Source organism: Megalobrama amblycephala, linkage group LG4 (genome assembly GCF_018812025.1).
Source record: "Megalobrama amblycephala isolate DHTTF-2021 linkage group LG4, ASM1881202v1, whole genome shotgun sequence".
In the NCBI taxonomy this organism is placed as follows: domain Eukaryota; kingdom Metazoa; phylum Chordata; class Actinopteri; order Cypriniformes; family Xenocyprididae; genus Megalobrama; species Megalobrama amblycephala.
In genome coordinates this window covers 16,005,591-16,026,911 of record NC_063047.1, presented here as the reverse complement: position 1 = coordinate 16,026,911, position 21,321 = coordinate 16,005,591, and the positions used below count along the sequence as shown (strand labels likewise).

The 21,321-nt window shown below is 33.5% G+C and overlaps 1 protein-coding gene across 2 annotated transcripts in view; it reads left to right on the top strand.

Moving 5' to 3' along the window:
* Window positions 1-17,616, top strand: part of LOC125266842 (dedicator of cytokinesis protein 2) — a 114,083-nt gene extending 96,467 nt beyond the window's left edge. For both annotated transcript variants that reach the window (XM_048187918.1, XM_048187917.1), the window contains 25 exons: window positions 1,145-1,239; window positions 2,510-2,588; window positions 2,747-2,847; window positions 2,995-3,053; window positions 3,126-3,274; window positions 4,599-4,684; window positions 4,836-4,992; window positions 7,952-7,992; window positions 9,418-9,508; window positions 10,869-10,979; window positions 11,095-11,184; window positions 11,302-11,406; window positions 11,503-11,644; window positions 12,437-12,518; window positions 12,644-12,728; window positions 13,654-13,740; window positions 13,857-14,033; window positions 14,119-14,202; window positions 14,343-14,480; window positions 14,594-14,712; window positions 15,547-15,643; window positions 15,790-15,888; window positions 16,785-16,884; window positions 16,965-17,113; window positions 17,287-17,616. In XM_048187918.1, the coding sequence (XP_048043875.1) occupies window positions 1,145-1,239; window positions 2,510-2,588; window positions 2,747-2,847; window positions 2,995-3,053; window positions 3,126-3,274; window positions 4,599-4,684; window positions 4,836-4,992; window positions 7,952-7,992; window positions 9,418-9,508; window positions 10,869-10,979; window positions 11,095-11,184; window positions 11,302-11,406; window positions 11,503-11,644; window positions 12,437-12,518; window positions 12,644-12,728; window positions 13,654-13,740; window positions 13,857-14,033; window positions 14,119-14,202; window positions 14,343-14,480; window positions 14,594-14,712; window positions 15,547-15,643; window positions 15,790-15,888; window positions 16,785-16,884; window positions 16,965-17,113; window positions 17,287-17,358 (2,595 nt within the window). In that variant the 3' untranslated portion in view covers window positions 17,359-17,616. The remainder of the gene's footprint in view (window positions 1-1,144; window positions 1,240-2,509; window positions 2,589-2,746; window positions 2,848-2,994; window positions 3,054-3,125; window positions 3,275-4,598; window positions 4,685-4,835; window positions 4,993-7,951; window positions 7,993-9,417; window positions 9,509-10,868; window positions 10,980-11,094; window positions 11,185-11,301; window positions 11,407-11,502; window positions 11,645-12,436; window positions 12,519-12,643; window positions 12,729-13,653; window positions 13,741-13,856; window positions 14,034-14,118; window positions 14,203-14,342; window positions 14,481-14,593; window positions 14,713-15,546; window positions 15,644-15,789; window positions 15,889-16,784; window positions 16,885-16,964; window positions 17,114-17,286) is intronic.
* The last annotated feature ends 3,705 nt before the right edge of the window (window positions 17,617-21,321 follow it).

Sequence of the window (21,321 nt, the reverse complement as noted above, 5' to 3'; positions counted from 1 at the left end):
TATCTATCTATCTATCTATCGTTCTTTATATCATTCTATCTATCATTCTATCAATCTTTCTATCAATCATTCTATCTATTGTTCTATTGTTCCATCCATCAGTCATTCTATCTATCTATCTATCTATCTATCTATCTATCTATCTATCTATCTATCTATCTATCTATCTATCTATCTATCTATCTATCGTTCTATCTATCTATCGTTCTATCTATCTATCTATCGTTCTATCGTTCTATCTATCTATCATTTTATCGTTCTATCGTTCATTCTATCTATCTTTCCATCCATCAATCTATCTATCTATCTATCTATCTATCTATCTATCTATCTATCTATCTATCTATCTATCTATCTATCGTTCTGTCGTTCTATCGTTCTATCTGTCTATCGTTCTATTTATCTATCGTTCTATCATTCTATCTATTGTTCTATCAGTCGTTCTTTATATTGTTCTATCATTCTATCAATCTTTCTGTCTATCTATCTATCTATTGTTCTATTGTTCCATCCATCAGTCATTCTATCTATCTATCTATCTATCTATCTATCTATCTATCTATCTATCTATCTATCTATCTATCTATCTATCTATCTATCTATCGTTCTATCTATCGTTCTATCTATCTATCGTTCTATCTATCTATCTATCGTTCTATCTATCTATCTATCTATCTATCATTTTATCGTTCTATCGTTCATTCTATCTATCTTTCCATCCATCAATCTATCTATCTATCTATCTATCTATCTATCTATCTATCTATCTATCTATCTATCTATCGTTCTGTCGTTCTATCGTTCTATCTGTCTATCGTTCTATTTATCTATCGTTCTATCATTCTATCTATTGTTCTATCAGTCGTTCTTTATATTGTTCTATCATTCTATCAATCTTTCTGTCTATCTATCTATCTATTGTTCTATCGTTCTATCTATCCTTCTATGGTTCTATCATTCTATCGTTTTATCGTTCTATCGTTCATTCTATCTATCGTTCCATCCATCCATCCATCCATCCATCCATCCATCCATCCATCCATCCATCCATCCATCCATCAGTTGTTCTATCTGTCTGTCTATCTGTCTATCTGTCTGTCTGTGGTTCTGTTTGATTCAGCATTTTGTGTTTGTGTTCTTGCAGGACTTCCTGATGGAGACGTTTCTGTTGTTTAAGGATCTCATTGGTAAACATGTCTATCCATCTGACTGGGTCACCATGATCATGGTGCAAAACCGGTGAGAACAAAAACACACAAAAACACAAACACACTAGAGCTCCTGAGATGATCTACAGTAACATCTACCATCAGTCCAGAGATCTCAGAGTCTTCAGGAGCACAAACACTATGTTAACATTGATTACACTTCAGACAAGAGCTCAATGAGAGAGAAAGAGAGATTTAGAGAGGAATAAACCTGCAGACTCAGAGGTAGGGAGAAACGTCACATACTGACTCAGTGAAAATATGGATTGTTTGTGTATTTGTTTGTGTGTTCTTTTTAATAGCAGACAGTGGCAGTATATTGCGTTTTATTGACCTCAGTATATTTCCCTGGAATTCAATATCACGGTTTAAAGTTCATCTGTGACCCTGCTGATCATCAGATACTGTGAGCACAAACAACAGTTGGACACTGAAGACACACTTAAAAATACCTGTATGTCAATAGATAAGGAAATACTAAATCAAACATCATTTATTTTGAATAAAGTTGCACAAAAACTAGTTTTACTACACTTTACAAACAAAACATTTGGAGTTTATACAGTTTGAAAAAATCTGGTGTTGAAAAAGAAGATATACATAAAAAAACTCAGCTTATTCAAAGATATTGAGACTCATTTATGAAGAAGAAATGTGACATAAGATCCTGCAGAATTTGAGACACAGATACAAACACTTGATCTGATGAATGATGTTCAGACATCAGTTATCCAAATACTTTATTTGATGTCATTTGTAGAAATACAGATGTCAAACAAACATGCTTAAAAAAAGTTTAATGTTTGTCTTTGTGTTTGTGAACTTTTATTAAGAATCAATGTGTTTGTATGTTCCAGTGTTATTTTAGTATGATTGAGATAGTATTGTAGTTTTTTTAATTCATATTTTGAATGTTTTTATTTTTATATTTTCTTTTTTAATTTTAAAGTTAAAGTTTTTGCCATTTTGTTGTTGTTTTTTCTTCTTTTTTTAAATTTTATTTTATTTAATTTTTTTAAATATGTCTATATAGTTTTTGTTTTTATTGATTTTTATTTCAGGTTTCAGTTTAAGTTATTTTAGTACATCAAGTTAGAAATTTTACCTTACAATCAGCTGAAACAAAATAATTTATTTTATTATTTTATATTTTATTTTATTATTTTTTATTTTATTATATATATATATATATATTTGTTTTTTTTTTTTTTTTTTTTTTTTAATTAAAGATTTCAAGTAACAGAAATGTTTTTCTGTGGTTTTATTTAACAATAATAACCCTGGTATGTTCGTCCAATCAGAGTGTTCCTCCGAGCGATAAACACATACGCTGACACCATGAACCTCAAGTTCCTCGACAACAACAACTTTGAAGTACAGGTCAGTGTGTGTGTGTGTGTGTGTGTGTGTGTGTGTGTGTTTGTGTCTTGCATGAGCTTTTATCAAGATCAGATTCAATTAGTTTTAATAGCCCTGATATAATCTTTCGTCTCTCATCCTAATGTCATTTCATCATGATTTCTCTCTCTCTTCTGTAGTTATGGAATAATTACTTCCATTTGGCTGTGGCATTTATTACCCAGGAGTCCTTGCAGTTGCAGCATTTCTCTCCCACCAAAAGAACCAAGATTTTGGCCAAGTGAGTCATAAACCAGAATCATCCCAGTTAAACCAGCTGGAACTGCTCACAGACACACTCTATTTCTACTGTTTTCAGAAATCTGGCCCTCACAACTGTAGTGAAATGATAAAATATGCGTAAACACGCCTGCTTTCTTTCATTCAGATACGGGGACATGAGGAGGCTGATTGGTTTTGCTATCAGAGACATGTGGTACAAGCTCGGTAAGACTCATACACAGTGATACTTGCGTTATGAATATAAAGTCTATGCTAATTCGCTTTCATAACTTTAAGGTATGAATAAGATCTGTTTCATTCCCGGGATGGTGGGTCCTATCCTGGAGATGACGCTCATCCCTGAGGAAGAGCTGCGGAGAGCAACCATCCCCATATTCTTTGACATGATGCAGTGTGAACACAACCACTCCGGACACTTCAAAAAGGTTCAAGCACACACACACGCATCTGTGTTTATATCAGGATGGAGACCTCGATTTGATTTCCCTTATGCTTAAAATAAGCTAAACTCCCATCCTGAACATTTTAACATGCAAATAACACATTATTTAAATCTTTTCTGAAGCTTTTATGGTCTATATAAAACCTAACATTCCCAAACATTTACATATTGTGTGTCATTGTGGGGACTTGTTCGGATAAGTTAATTATAATTAGCATAGACCAGGCACAGACTGAATTTGTGGGTTTTTTCCAATTTAGATTTAATAGATTTAAACTGTAAAATATGTTAAAATATTTGTAAAGATATTTCTATGGCATATTTCTATAATTCTATAGAATGGATTTAAAAATAGTAAAATGTGTTTAAAATATTTTAAAAGGCATTTCTATGGAATACTTCAATAAATTTATAGAATGGATTTAAAAATAGTATGTGTTTAAAATATTTCTAAAGATATTTCTATGGAATAGTTCTATAATTATATAGAATGGCTTTAATGATAGTAAAATGTGTTTAAAATATTTTAAAGATATTTCTATGGAATATTTCTATATGGAATGGATTTCCACATGGTAAAATGTGTTAAAATATATTTCAAAAATCCATGGATTATTTATGATTCTGAGGAATAAATGTAATCATGGTAAAATGTGTTAAATATCTGTATAAATATTTCTTTGGAATATTTCTATAATTCTGAGGAATGAGTTTAAACATGGTAAAATGCATTTTGAAATATATTTTTAAAAAATATTTCCCTAGAATATTTCTGTATTTCTTAGGAATTTATTTACACATGGAAAACCTTGTTAAATATTTGAAAATATATTTCTCTGCAATATTTATATAATTATTTGGAATGGATTTAAGCATGCTAAAATATTTCTATTGACTATTTATAAATTCAGTAAAATAGATTTAAAACGATAAAATGCATTTAAAACATTTTTAAATATTTTTATGGAATATTAAAAAAATTCTGAGGGAATTGGATATAAAAATGGTAAAATGTGTTAAATTATTTTTCGAATTAAAAAAAAAAAAAAGTAAAAACCTCTATGTGTAGATTCAGTGTTTGTCTGCTGTAGACTAACCCTACAAGTCTTTTAGCATGTTTAGGTTTGAATTGAGATTTGATTGATGATTTTTCTTGTTGGGACATCACAACAACTAGGTTTTGCATTTGTTAATAGATGTTTTCCAAAAAAAAAAACATAGAAAAACCTGCCCACGCACACAGTAAACTGCATATGCACATTGACACTGTTGAACTTTTTAATGAACTCTCTCTCTCTGCCTCTCAGTTTGAGAACGAGATCATTCTGAAGTTGGATCATGAAGTGGAAGGAGGCGGAGGAGATGAGAGATACATGGAGCTGTTACAGAGCATGTAAGAACACACACACACAGACACACACACACACACTGTGGTCTTGTATAATCTTGGCTTCACTCCATAAGAACCTCCAAATCCTCCTAAAATCTCTGAATCAAACTAAAGCCAAGAGCATCAGAGCAGGTCTGACCGTGTGCCGCTTCAGTCTTCTAGAGTGCGCTCAGGGACGCCCCCAGCTGCTGACCGAGGTGAACAGCTTCGTTACCCTGGTGACCGGCCTCCTCGAGCGTCTCCTTGACTACCGCACGGTGATGAGCGATGACAGTCGAAACAACCGCATGAGCTGCACCGTCAATCTTCTGGTAAGCCCCGCCCACCACTTCATTTAACATGTCACAGACATAAAGTGATTTTCTTATTGGTCTGGTCTGATCACTTTGCTTAAACTGAGTCGGCGATCTCCTGATGGGTCCAAATGGACGACTAAACTTCTGAACCGACCTGTCATTATATTTAACAAACACAAAAATGAAGATAAATATTCCAGCACAGGATGGAGGATTAAAAGCAGTTCCTGCCCATAATGAACTGTGATGAAATGAGCAAAAACTAAAACAATTAAAAATTAATTTTTAGTAATTGAAATAAAGATTAGCCTAAACTTAGAAAACTTTAAATGTAGTTAAACTTAGAAATGTTGCTTTGGCAACTAACTGAAATAAAAGACGGTAACATTAGCTAACATTAGTTAATGCATTAACTAACATTAACTAACAATGAGCACTTGTTACAGTATTTATAAATCTTTGTTATAGGTAGTTAATAAAAATATAACTGTTTGTCGTTAGTTCATGTTAATTCGGGTCCGTTAAATAATATTAACACACTGTAAACCTGAATAAGTTGGGCTAACTCAAAACATTTGAGGTAATCAGTTATTTTTTAAGTTATGATGTTCCCAATTTTAAGTAAGCTGAACTATCAAGTTTTGAGTTTGTAGTACTCATGCATGTTAATTGCTCCTAACTTAAAGTACTGAGTTATCTAACTCATACACTTTGATAGCAATTAACATAAAATATTTATTTTTATTTTTTATTTATCTTGCAAATCAAATGAGTTATTTACTTCACTTTAAACCCTAATAAGTTGTCAGAACTCAAAAAAGTTGAATGAGAATTTTTAAGCTAAGAAACACAAAGTTTAAGATTTTTATTTTGTACTCATACATTTTTATGAATACTTAACTTGAAATATTTGAGTACACTAATTTATACATTTAACTTAAAATTATCAGGTAATCTCAATGTAAATATTTTCCTTGCAATAACACACTAATTCAGAACTTGCCAACTTGCTAATTTGCTAACATGTTAACAATAGCATGGTATAGCACTTATTGAATGAGAACGGCAACTTAAAATACTTAACTTACACTTAACTTACCTGCTCTCAAAAAAAAAAGCATGCACCACTCGTCACCATGATGGAAACTCTCCACTCTCCAAAAACCCACATTAACAGAAACTCTTATAAAATTAGCATAACAAAACATTAATCTCTACTAAATCTCCCTTAACATTAATCTTGCACAAAAAAAAAAACATTAAATAACACTTAATTTTAGCATTGAGTGCCATGTGCAAAGCATGCTGGGAAATAGAAACCCCAGCCCAGTTTCAGTTAACTTAAGTTAGTCTAAAAAGAAATGAGTTCATACAACTCAAAACAATGAAACAGCTCAGTTTACTTGAAATATGTCAGTGCTGTGAACTCAAAAGAAAAAGAAAGTTCTAAATACTCTCAACAGTTAATTTAACTGAACGAATTTGTTCAATTTAAGTTTGTCCTACTCAAACCAATTAAGTATTTTGAGCGTTAGGGTTTACAGGGCAGATATTGATTTTAATAATGTAAATGTTGAAATTAACTAAGATTAATAAATGCCGTAGATGTATTGTTCATTGTTAGTTCATGTTAACTGTAGTTAAATAAAATTAGTAGCTAATTCAGAATATTAATAAATGCTATAATAATATAACTAATACTAAAATTAAACTGATAATGAATGCATTTTCCAGTGGAAGTGTTTAATTAGTATTAAACTATTAAACCTCAGCATGTAACTCGTCCTGCGATGTTACTTTAAATGATCAGACTTGCAATTTTCACCTGGCGGATGATAAAACAGGTGAAAAAATTCCTCAGGGTTTCCATCCATATATTAGCATAATATGTAAATTTGATAATCTCATTAAAATTGCCAGACGGAAACATCAAGATGCAAATAAAACTTCCAAAATGTGGATCAATGTTTTTTTTATATCATATACATTTCGAGATGCACATCAAAAATGTCACGTGACCTGGAAACAAGAAGTCATGTGACTGAATAATTCCCTCATGAACCTCATTGTAGCATTTTGTCTGTGGCTTTAAACCACAACTCATTTATTACATTGAATAAAACAGCCACGGTTTCTTCCCCAGTGGATACAACTTTCATTTCCTTTTCTATTTTGTGCCAGTTTTCACAGTTTTGTTCCCTGAACACATGGGATTGAAACACTGCTTTATTCATAAATAGTTTTCGAGTTTTTTTTTGTTGTTGTTTTGTTGCATAAATTAAATTCGCAGCTTTGATGGAACCAAAGCAAATGAAGGACGACCCGAGCTTTTGAGGATAAAATAATTATGAACACATGATAAAGTGATTTCAGAACATTATTGTGAAGATTGTGAAGTGATTCCCACATGACCTTATGTTTCAAATTTGAATTCAGCCGTCAAATTCATTTTCTGGCTATGATGAATCTGTCAGCTTTCATCTGCTTTTAATGATTCAATACCACAAAGATCCAGGTGGAATGTTTCCTCTAAATGAACACACACACACACACACACACACACACACACACACACACACACACACACACACACACACACTAGTGTGATTAACAAATTAAACCTTCAGTAATGCAACACATGGCCTACAACTGTCTCTCTCTTTATTAACTCCCCATAAATATTTATCTTTTCCTTATAATTCATTTGAGATTTGAGTTTCTTCTCACTTCTGCTTGTTTCTGTCTAACGGTCAGAGCGTCTCCGGCGCCACTTAAATGAAATTACTTCAATATACAGTATGAATAAACTCTATAAATGCGCATTGTGGCAGTGTGTGCCATATTCAAAAGATTCCAAAATCCATCATCATAATTTTGCATTACATATCAGAAGCTCTCAAACACACACACTCGTCTTCAGAGATATGTCAACACAAAGGCTCAAAGTTAACGTTTCCGTTTCATTGCTTTTCAGAATTTCTACAAGGACATCAACCGTGAGGGGATGTACATCAGGTAATTTCCATATTAAGTGTGTGTGTGTGTGACTGTGATTGTAAGTGGTTGTGTTTCTGTGTATGTGTGTGTGTGTGTGTGTGTGTGGTTGTGTAATCTGACAGAGATTATCTTGGTCTTGCTGAATTAATGTCAAAATCCAAAGGATAAGCATCCAAGCATACACACAGAGACAGACAGTCGGACGGACAGAATGAGGGACGGAGCGAGACGCGTCCGTGTTGTTTGACATATTGCTACCTTACAGGCACATTAAACTTAAATGACTGCAGAGATGCATTCTGGGTAAAACGTGAGCAAATTCTCTGATACTCTGATTGCCCGGGTGAGATGAAGGAATGCGTGAGGGTTTATAGTCTTAGATGTTTGCTATTGAGTTTGTCAGTAAACATCATCAGATTATGTGTCACGTCCTTGAGAAACATAAATAATATTCAGCTTTAATACAAGACAAACAGAGATCATCGAGTTTATTTATAACTTTCATTGTTTTCCTGTCATGACGTTTGACCTGTGAAATGAGCGAGAAAGATATTATGAAACTGAGATTTCTATAAAGGCAAGCTTAAAGAAATAACAATAAAATGAAATCATGCATGCACATAATGATGAACATCAATTCTGCACCAGTTTACATTTATATTATATCATCTACAGTAAGACAAATGAACAGCAGCACTTAATGGTTTGGTGAATAGAATAGAATAGAATAGAATAGAATAGAATAGAATAGAATAGAATAGAATAGAATAGAATAGAATAGAATAGAATATGTATGTGCAGCTACAAGTATATGTATATGCAGATATGCTTTAGTAAGTATAATGTACAGTACAATATAATATACACTATTCAGTACAGTACAATAGCAATACAACTTAATATAAGAATTGCTTATTGCAATTATTACCATATATAATCATGAATCTGAATTGAATATAGTTTTCTTTGATCATATTGCTCTTGGAATAAACTTTTGAAGCCATACTTTACTGTGATTTTACCACACTTCAGGGTGTTTAGGCTCTTTGCTTCATGTAGTACTTACCCCTTACCACGGTAAAATCTCTTTAACAATGGCCTCAAGTGCCTTATGACTTTATGCAATACTGCCTCCTTGTGGTAAAAATGGAAACTTAAGTGTGTAATTTCGTAATGGAGTATATATATATATATATATATATATATATATATATATATATATATATTACATTTATATTTTATACTTTATAGTATCATATAAATTATATTATATATTGTTATATTTATATTAATAAAATTTATATTAAAAATAAATATATATATAATATTTAATTTATATTTTATACTTTATAAAATCAAAGATTTTTTATATCTATACTTTTTTTTTAGAATATATTTTAGTTATTTATATATAATTTTGTATGTACTGTGTGTGTTTCCAAGGTACCTCTACAAACTTCGGGATCTTCATTTGGATGGAGAAAACTACACCGAGGCGGCGTATACACTGCTGCTGCACTCCAAACTGCTGAAGGTGAACAAACACACTTGCTGACACACATTGTATTTTTGCATCTTCATCAGGACTTTCCATTGTATTGTTTTTAAACTGAGCTAATGATATTTTTATACCCTAAACTTAACCCTCACAGAAACATGTTTGCATTTTGACACGTTAAAACATTATTTTGGTGTGTTTATTAATCATTTTTCAATTAATCATTGGCCGGTAGCTGATCTCAAGTTTTGCTATCTTTGTCGGGACATTTGTACACACACACGCACACACAATGTCAGAGATGTTTTGATTGGGTCACATAAGACAAATCTTCCCTGGTTGAGTTACTGTCGTCCTGACTGTGTCCTGTGATGCCCTGTGTGCAGATAAAGCCTCCAGGTCAAATTTATGACATCAGCACAGTTACTGCGAGCCGGGCAGTAGATTTATACAGCTCTTTACCCTGCCTTCTCTCTCTCTCTCTCTCTCTCTCTCTCAGATGAGAAAGGCAGCAAAAACACTGCACAGTTTATGCCTTTATACTAATGTTCTTTTATTACACTCAGCATCTCCTCCCATTAGAAACCACTTGAGTTCGTCCTCTCGCTTTATTTCCTGTCACACAAACCTCAATTAAACAAAAGATGAAAGTTACAAATGCTCTTAGAAAAATGTGTAATACTTTTGTGTTTATCAGGTTATTTCAGTTTTTCTAGTGATAGTGTTTACGAGCTGCTTAATTCATAACATTCAATTAAAATTAAAAATGAAAACAAAATGTTCTATATAGAACTCTAGGGTTCTTGACTCTATTTTAAAGAATCCTTTTTGCTAAAAAGGCTCTATATAAGGAGAAAATGATTGCATGATACTTTCATGTTCAATGGGTTTACTAGCAGTTTAATTCATAAAATGTAATTAAAATGAAAAAGAATTCAAACAAAATGAATGAATTAAAACTAAATCCATAGAAAGATTCCATGATCTGAACCACTAAAAGGTTCTAAATCTGTATCGCCTGACGGAACCCTTTAAGGTTCCATATAGAACCTTTTGTTCTAAGAGTGAGATTGACACTGACGTGCAGATTTTTGAACATCAACACTGTTATTGAACTGAATTGAATCAACACTGATTTGATTAGTGCTGAATAACGGCACTGTTGTCTTCTGTAGAGCTGATTATAGCTGAATCATAATTGATGAACTTTACAGTTATTGAACTGAACTGACTTGAGCTGAGTAAAACAAACTGAATCTGTCTCCTATTTGATGAAGTTTCCTTCATTGATTCTGTTATTTTCCTGTTCATCACTGTGAAGCTGCTTTAAATCAATATTGAATAAAGTGCTATAGAAACAAATGCGAGTTGACATGATGTTGTGATGTGTCTGCAGTGGTCAGAGGAGCAGTGCGCCCTTCAGCTGGACTATCAGACGCCTCAGTCACAGCGGCAGCTCAAAGAAACACTCTACGACACCATCATCAGCTACTTTGATAAGGGCAAGGTCAGCAGATCCACACACTTTACAGATGGACTTACAGTAGAATATTAACTGACTATATGAATGTTAAACAGTGTAAATTTGTAAGTCTGTAAAACTGTTTTTTTTTGCATGTCAGATGTGGGAGGAGGCCATCACTCTATGTAAGGAGTTAGCAGATCAGTTTGAGATGGAGGTCTTCGATTACGAGCTTCTCGGACAGAAACTGGTAACACACACTATAAGCTTTCCACTTTTAGACATCAGTCTTTCTTGGTGTTTTAGCATTAAAAGCTTTTTAGCATTTTCCCTCTTTGTTTATTTCATGAATTAATTTCTTCTGCAGAATCAGCAAGCTAAGTTTTACGAGAACATTATGAAGATCCTGCGGCCCAAGCCGGACTACTTCGCTGTGGGATATTACGGATGCGGCTTCCCTCAGTTCCTCAGGGTCAGTGTGTGTTTATTATTTTAATAATGGCAAAACTGTCCTAACAGATCCTGTAATCTAGATTATGATGTGTTTTGTTATATTTCATTTCATCAGAATAAGGTTTTCATTCACCGTGGGAAAGAGTACGAGCGCAGGGAAGATTTCCAGGGTCATTTGATGAGTCAGTTTCCCAGCGCTGTGAGACTCAACATCACCACGATGCCTGGAGACGACATTAAAAACTCAAACATGCAGTGTATCCTTTACATATACTTTGTGGGCATATATATATATATATATATATATATATATATATATATATATACATATATATATTTTTAATTGATTTTTATATATTATATTATATGAATTATTATATTATTATTATTATATATTATTATATTATATTACTCTTTTTATTACTTATATTAATGTAAGACTTTAGAGCTTATTATCTTTACTCTTTTTTCATTATCATTATGTTTTATTTTATTTTATCTTTAGTTTTTATTAAATTTGCACTATATTATATTATATTATATTATATTAAATTATATTAAATTATATTATATTATATTATTTTATATTATATTATATTATATTATATTATATTATATACTTTAGCCCTTATATGACTTAAAAAAAAAAAAAAACATTTTCATGTTTATAAATGGTCAGTCTGAAAATACACATTCTCATTTACATAATATTTAATTATTATTTTATAAAATATATTTACTCATTTTAATCTTTTTTTATCTTTTAGTTTCATTTTATCACTTATTTTTCACTTATTTTTAATTATATTATAACGCTTTTATATTACTTATATTAATATAAGTCTTTAGTCATTATATCTTTACTCTTTTTTTCATTATGATTATCTATTATCTATCAATATCTATTTATATTTTATTTTTATATTTTTTTTAAATTTCTTTTTCACTTAATTTAATTTTATCCCTTAAAAACTTTTTTTTTTTAAATCATATTTTCACATGTTCAAATATAAATGGTCAGTGTGTTGTTCTTATCCGGTCTGGATCAGATATCCAGTGTTTTACTGTCCAACCGGTTCTTGAGATCCCTCCACGCCTGAAGAACAAACCAGTCCCTGATCAGATCATCAAGTGAGTCTGCAGCTCACTGACCAATCAGAACAATTACAACAACAAAACACATTCAATAAGTGTAAATCTACAGCCGTGTCATGATCTGACATGTTTCTCCTCATGTCTTCTGTGTCTCTCTGTAGTTTCTACAAGTCGAACTACGTTCAGCGATTCCAGTATTCCAGACCCGTGAGGAAAGGGAAAGTGGATCCTGATAATGAGTTTGCTGTGAGTCCTAACATATTCATTTCATAATGTGTACATGAGTGTCTCTCAATAATCTCTATTGTTCATATTCTAATCATTTCACCCTAAAGATTCCTTTTCACTGTCTGCGATCTTCGGATGCACAGAAAACATGGCACATTTAATTGATAAAGCCTTGATACATTTTTACCATAATGATCATTTCTGACACTATTTATTTTCAAATTTAGAACAAGCATTTACAATAAAGTTGTTAATAATTCTCAATTCATGCATACAGTTTTAATTGGAATACATCCTCAAAAATGTTCAGATCTCTCTAGAAAAACAAGCAATGTGGTCTGATAAAACAAGCCTAAAATAAGATTAAATAAATGACTCCAGTATTTTGTGGTTTTTGGTGTGTGGAAGAGATTATAAACCAATTAATTGCAGTATAAACTCAAATAAAACACATGAAACAAGACTAAAAGAAAATGTCACTGATTATATTCCTTTGCAAAATTAATAACAATATTTCCATATACAAGTGGCTAAAATAATTGAATAAATCTCTCCAATGTTAATTATATAGTAATATAGTACCGCGTTTGTGTATGATTAGGGTCGTGAAGGAGCTGAGAAAGACAGAAATGAGACCCAATCTATGATGATTAAATGACATTATGCAGTGTGCAGTTTGAACAGCAGGTGGAGATGTTTGACCACTTCTATTAGTAATTTGCTATGAAGCCAAACACCAGCAAGAAATAAACCCCAAAACAAGCCAAAAGCCATAACACACTGAACTCAGTTTTCTGGTCACTTTGAAGAGTCTTCTGTCACTCACAAACACATTGAAACACACACACACACACACACACACACACAGACTGGCTCATTTACACTCTCTGTTCTCTTTAACAACATGAGTTCTCTGTCTTCTGTCTCTTTTCTCTCTCTTCAGTCTATGTGGATTGAACGCACCACATTCGTAACTGCGTACAAACTCCCAGGAATCCTGCGCTGGTTTGAGGCCATTAGCACGACCCACGTGAGTGTCCGTCCCTGACAATCAAACTTTGCCTGTGCTGCATAATGCGCAGTGGATACCACTATAAATTCGAATTGAATTTATGATATAATAATTTGTCTTTATTTCTCTGTCAGGCGACGGTGAGTCCGCTGGAGAACGCCATCGAGACGATGGGACAAACAAATGAGAAAATCCTTACCATGATCAACCAGTACCAGTGTGACGATGCTTTACCCATAAACCCCCTCTCCATGCTGCTCAACGGCATCGTGGATCCCGCCGTCATGGGCGGCTTCGCCAAATACGAGAAGGTCAGAGAGAGAGACAGTGAGTGTGTGTGAGAAGACGGAGACAAACGCTGAGAACGGTTCTTGATCTGTGTGTGTCTTTGTCCAGGCGTTCTTCACAGATGAATACACACACGAACATCCCGACGACAGAGACAAACTCATGAGACTCAAAGACCTCATCGCATGGCAGGTCAGAAACACTGGACACTTTAGACACTGGGTTTCTCTTTTGATTTTTATTTCTGTCATGTTGTGAAGTGACTTGACGCTCGAAACTGGGTTAGGAGGACAGATGGTTAACCTGTTTAAACTCCCGTCTGACTCGTGTAGATCCCGTTGTTGGGCAGAGGAATCAGTTTTCATGGAAAAAGAGTGACCGATGACCTTCGTCCTTTCCACGAGCGCATGGAGGAGTGCTTCAAACAGCTGAGGAAGAAGGTGGAGAAGGAGTATGGAGTCAGAGAGCTGGTAAGGGCGAGACACAGAAAGTTGGTCAGATGTGGAAGGACGACTGTCTTGTTGATCAGAGGAAGTGGACATATAATGAGTTTTCTGGTTTTTATCTTCTTCCTCTTTTCTAGCCGGATATGGACGAGAGAAGGTCCACTCGCCCACGCTCTATGCTTCGCTCAGTCCGACAGTCTATCTGCTCATTGGCTGGATCTGAATGCGGAACGCCCACTAAGATGCACCCGGACAGGTGACCACGCCCACATGCACATGACACTCTATGGCCAAATTCAGAGGAACTTACTCTGAACATTACAAAAGTGTATCTGTTAATATGGGTACTTGTGCATTGAATGCAGATTTTCTGTATTTTTATAGAAAATATAATTTTTAATATTTTATAAAATGTTGTATCTATATATATTAGAATTGAAATGTATAATTCTGACACACTATTCAAACTTTGTTGTTTATATTGTTTACATGGTTTATATTGGACTTTTATCAGACACACCTACAAATGATTCCAGTGTGCGAGGCACTATATTTCATATTTTTTATATAAAAAAATATTTTTGATCTTTTCTTTTTTTTTTTTATTATTGTTTAAATTATGACATTTTATAGAAAATATTTCTGTTATTTCATATTATTTTTATATTTTATTTTAATATATATATATATATATATATATATATATATATATATATATATATATATAATATAATATATATATTATATTATTAATAATTATATTATTTCAGTAGTTTATACATTAATATGGCTACTGTGCACAGAATGCAGACTTTCTGTATGCAAAGTGTTAAAAGTGTTTTGACCTTCTCTGACCTTCTTGTGTTAATGTTTATATTTGAATCATTTTATTCATGTTTGTTATTAATATTTGTATTATTTCTGAGATTATGCTAAATTAAGCATGCTGTGAGGAGGTCATGTGACAACAATGTAACATAATACTGTTTGAATTGTTTATCATTGCATAATGTGTTTTGTTTCTCATCATATTTTTAGAAAGTATTATTCTATGGCAAACATAACCCCATCTCCATCTCTCTCTCTGTAGCTTGTCTTTGGACAGTTGCGTTCCTCCGTCTCCCTCCATCATCCCTCGTTCCAGTGGAAGTGTCAGTGTGATGGATGAGAGCGGTGTTGAAGTGGAGGTGAGGATGATGAAGATATTCACCCGGAAGTGACTGCTGTAACATGTTTCGACCAATCACAAAAACAGAATCAGAAACGGGACCAATGAATTGCAGCTCTCCAGGGTGACATCATCAAGCTCAGCTGATTCTTTCTGTTCCTCCAGGTGAAACTGAGGAAATCCAAGAAGAAGAAGAAATCCAGTCGTAGCAGTATGATCTTCATCAGCGAGGAGAAAGAGCGGTGCAGCACCCTCGACAAACGGGTGAGAGAGAGAAAAAATACAAGAGAGATGTTGTGCGATTTCTGTATGTAGGGAAACAAATACATAAATGTAAAAATAAAAGCAGTAAAAGAGAAATAAGTGCTGAAAAAAAAAATACGTCTAAGAATAAATTCAAAGGTAAATGTAAGAATAATAAAATGTGTGATATAATACTCCATTCAAAACAGCATTTTACTAATACTTTTATTATTTTAATGCATGCAGTGGGCACAAGGACGTTAGTGTGTCTCGAAAAACACAGCCGCTGTTAGCCAATGAATTTCAAGCATCTGTCAGACAAGGTTAACAGACTTCGATCAGAACGAAACTCACTAAGCTTGTTTGACTCACAGCCCTAGAGGCCTGTGAGGAATTCAAAAGAAACTGGCCAGCAGGGGATGCTTCACATTTTTTACATACATGAAGGATTGGATATCACACAATTTTTTGCACAGGCCCACGACATTCATACCATTATGGTTGAACTTTACCTCTAGGTCCACCGCTGTCAATCAAATCGTTCATTAAATATTGGAGATTATTTCAAAAACCAACTTTGGCGAACTAGTCTGAGGTTTTTGGCTCAACCTCGATAACTGATAAAATGCTTTAAAACATATAATTCCTCAGTAAATGGCCTGTTTTGACTGTAAATGGTCTTTTCCATCTGTGATCGAGGTGGTTACAGGCTTGCTAAATAAAACTTAATACCATTAAACCTTTCATGTGGTTAAAGGCCTTAAAGGGATTGAGCCCCGATAACTGCTGCTTGCAGCTATATTTCATTGAATATTTTTGCAGGTTTGGTCCTTCATTAATCTGTTTGTGTTTTTATTTCATAGTGATTGTGAAGATGTTATTATGGTAACTATTTTCTTCACTCTCTGTCTCTCTAGCTCTCCAAGAAGCAGGAATTCCGCAGCGACACGAATCTGTCCGAGCCGAGCGAGAGCGGCAGCGGCCTCGTCAACTCCAGATCTCTGCCCACTATTACAGGTACAACACACATACGTTTGGATCATGGTGGTTCTTCAGATTCACTTCTGTTGTTCTTAACTGAACGTTTGCTGTTTTAGGTCTGTCTCTGTCAGTAGCCAATGGGAGTGAGGAGGCGGAGTCAGCGCGGTCCAAGCGTGACAGTAAGAGCGTGTCTGTGTGTCTGCCATCTGACCGCACAAGTGACCGTCGCTCCAAAGGAGTCATAAACCTGCTCTTTAAAACCAAGGTAACACACACAACAATGCTTTAACAAGCCACAAACACTGGGCATTCTGGGATATTTATTATGGACACAAGCACTTAATTATACGGCCTGTTCTTACATATTTTGGCTTTGCATAATGCACTGCATGTGTGATGAACACTGTTCATTGATTCAGCATTGTGTGTGTGTTTCAGCATAGCTCCAAAGCTGATGAAGCAAAACCATCTTCTGAACCGTCCAATGATGCGTCCAGTCATCATTTTTGAGTCTTTTGTCGCTCAATGTTCTTTACATTTTTGCTTGTTTTTGCTGTTTTAACTATGAAGAGAAATGCTTCAAAAAGCTACTGAAGACTCAGAGTTTCTGAGGGTTTCCTCCTGTTTCATCTTCAACTGTAATAAACTGAGCTCTGATTTCATTGAATGTGTTTGAAACAAACTTTAATGAAATGAAGTCATGATTTGCATGAACTTATAAATGTGCCTTAAAAGATCTGTCAGCAATAAACTTATTTTGGAATCATATCCTGGATGTATTTCATTATTCATATTATGGGCAATATTGGCCACATGTTTTAATTTAAAAACAGGAATGTTCAAGTTTAATAAAAGGTAGAGCAGAAAGTTCATTTTAGAATTAAATATAAAGTGCTGAAGTTTTTAAAGCTTTGCAAGCTCCTTGCAATGTTTCTGATTCCATCGTTTGAACATCATCAGTAATTAAGGCTATATGAGTAGCTAACACAAATGCTTTATTTTAATGAAATAATCCCCTCGACCACTATATGAGTGGTTAAATACAAAGTGCAGATGCTTCACACAGCATGACATTAAAGAAAAAAACATTTAATTTCAGTCCAATTAAACAAAATATTAGGGGAAAAAAAACATTTATAGCATTCAAAAAGATGTTAAAATTTCTTAGACCTATACATGAGGATAAACCACAGAGATCCTCACATTAATCACTTATAGTTCCGTGGTCCTTTAACAATTATTACATAGTTTAGTTAATTGTTGGAAGTTAATAAACAGTTTCAATACAATTTAAATTCGACTTCAGTTTAATTTACACGGAAGTCATAAGGTAACAAAGCAATCTTTTGATTTTTTTATCATTTGAAAATATTGATTATTTGTTGAATAAGCAAATCATCTCTAATCATGGTCTAATTATTTAATGTTTCATCTTAAGGATAACAACAGTGTAATGTAATCTGATGACAGAAAATATGAGAGGACAGCAGTCTATGATATAGTTTAAAAAAAACTTGGACCTTAACTTATGAAAATTATGAAGAAACTTGAATGACTGGTTATATATAGCCATGCAATCAGAAACAAATTAAGAACAGATTAATCGAGCATTATTTTGTGTGTGATTTTGTAGTTTTTAGAATGACACCTCATAGAAAAATGGAAATGAGATGTGAATCTTCGGTTGCACCAGCATTTTGAAGGTATTTAAGTGCAGAAGCACTTGAAATATTTAGTAGGCTGTAACATTCAAACAGACTCTAAAGATTTAGACTATAATATAGTATATCTATTCTAATAGACATATATAACCTATTCTGTAACTTATATTCACTTTATAGTTTACCATAATTCAGGTACACTTCATTGTTCAAGAAGCCAATTTGAGAGAAAATCAATCAATCATTAATGAATTGATGTAATCTGCTGATGTCATTGAGAACTGCTGGTGCAACTGTGTTGTGATGTTCAGCCTGCCAGAGGAGTCAAACGCATATCTACTTCAGCGTCAAGGACGAAGCCTGAAGACAAGAGTACAGAACACAGAATATTAGAAACATGACTTTACATGCAAGCATTAAACACTTTCAATCCATAATTCATTTTCACAGGAGAGAAATGAAATTACTGCAGAGCTGCTCAGAGGGACAACTGTGGCCCTTAAAGTCCCCGTGAACCGGAAGTTGCAAACGGCTTTTCTACAGTGTCGTGACGTATTTCCAAGTGAAACGGAATATTGAATAGAGGGCAGTTTTATTTTAGTTTTATTTAGTTTTTAACCCACCAGTTTTATTTCTCAACTGGTGGGTTGCGGAGAGCGTGATCAAAGAAACAACAACACATAATCCTATGTTTTTCTGATGCAAGACTTTTATTTTGAAAGATGTGCATGAACGCTGCTGACTCTTCTGTCGGACACATTTTAAGTAAAGAGTGCTTGAGAAAAACAGTCAGGTAGGATGTTATCAGGCTATACATCAGTGTCATTATTCTAATGTAACTTTGAGAAAACCAATGTATGCAATAAATGAGTAGATATGCATTGTACCAGTAAAAATGAATATATACAGATGACTGTACTATATATACAGTGTTGGGTGTAACGCGTTACTGTAATTAAATTACTTATCCACTAAAAAAGTAAATTAAGGGATTACTGTTCATTTTTAGGTAATTTAATTACAGTTACTTATAATGTTGCATTACATACTGCAAATTGGTTCAACATTTCTGTATAAATCAATATTGAATTTAAAAATCTAAATTTGTCATCTAAAGGTAAAAGTGAATGCTGCCTTTTTAAAATTGTTAAGTAGTGCAGTTGCCAGTGAGTTCACAACTTTGCACCAGTTGGCTGCCCAGGTAAAAAAAAAGTACATTTCTATAATGTACTTAAAGTGCTCTATTTCTGTGCGCAAATTTTGTACTCAATATGCTATAAATTCTTTTTTAGTACTAATTACGATCTAAGTGTACTCAACTGTGCTATTTTGAGACAGCATGAAATATGAGCTAAAATGTGCTTGTAATATACGATCTCTGTATTTAAAAAATGTATTTAGATACCACTTATAGTACATTTGAACCCATAGTGTACTACAAGTGGTAGCTAAATATATTTTTTAAATACAGAGACAGTATATTGAAAACACATTTTAGCTCATATTTCATGCTGTCTCAAAATAGCACAGTTGAGTTCACTTAGATGTTCTTAAGATGATCGTAATTAGTACTAAAAAAGAATTTTTTAGTATATTGAGTACAAAATTAGAGCACAGAAATAGAGCACTTTAAGTACATTATAGAAATGTACTTTTTTCACCTGGGTGTGTAGACACTGTCTGAAGATGTCGGCAGAAATGAGTTTTGCAAAATGGAATTATTCCAGTGACTTCAGTTTTTTTGATACAGCTAGGCAAGAACATTACGGTAAAATGTAAGCTATGTCCTAGGGAGAAAAAAACTACTTGCTCGCAAGTGAATTTTGTGCCATAATTAAACAAACAAATCCAGCATTTTGCAAACAATCTGCTTTGCAAAGGGAAAACTCGACTCGCAAACAAACAGAAGCAATGTGCAAATACAAAGGCCAGTTTGAGCGAGAACGCAGAGGAGTAACAAATGTATTGTGTTTTACAAATATAAATAAATATTTCACAATAAAATAAAACCATTTCACAAACTGCATATAACCTGTGAACAAATACCAAACCTATAGCACATAAATGCTTAGGCTACCTGTCTGTTACGATTGTGAGACACTTGTCTACAGTCTTTTTATGAGACCTTTCTTCTCGATTTTCACACAAATGTGTCCAGGCAGATTACCTGAGTAACCCCAGAGTGCAGACTGGACAATTGGGGTGTCGCCCCGCCTACACCCAATTTCATTGGTTTATAATTTAGCAGAGCTTACTGGGGCATGAGCATGTGCATTCCTTTATGTACAACTTCATAAATGATCTACACCAGAAGTCTGCAATTAACTTTGGCATCGTGCCAAAAAGAAATTGCCACAAAATGGCGGGCAAGAACATAATGAAAGGATAATTTAAATTAATTGATGAAAAATGCTACTAGAATTGCCTGTGACAGACTGTGATCTTTTGTAACTGGTATTGAACTGTTACTCTGTGTTAAATCCTGTTGTAGGACAGCCATTAACAAAAAGCCACATTTGTGTGGCGGTGTCCAGGTTTTACACTGGATAAATTAATAAAGTGGAGTAGTGACCTGGCAAGTATCTTCATTCACAAACTTGCAACACAGACCGCCTTGCTAAAACACACATATGTGGGAGATGCGGAATGGATAAAAATAACTCAAAAAATAAAAGAGGACTTGAATAAACCTATTAATGGCATGTTTGAGTCATGCTCTTAACAAACGGTTTTATTTCAAATTTTCATATTGTGAATAATAAATGTGTATTATTTTAATTTGGTTGTTACACAATGGAGCCTAACTTATTGT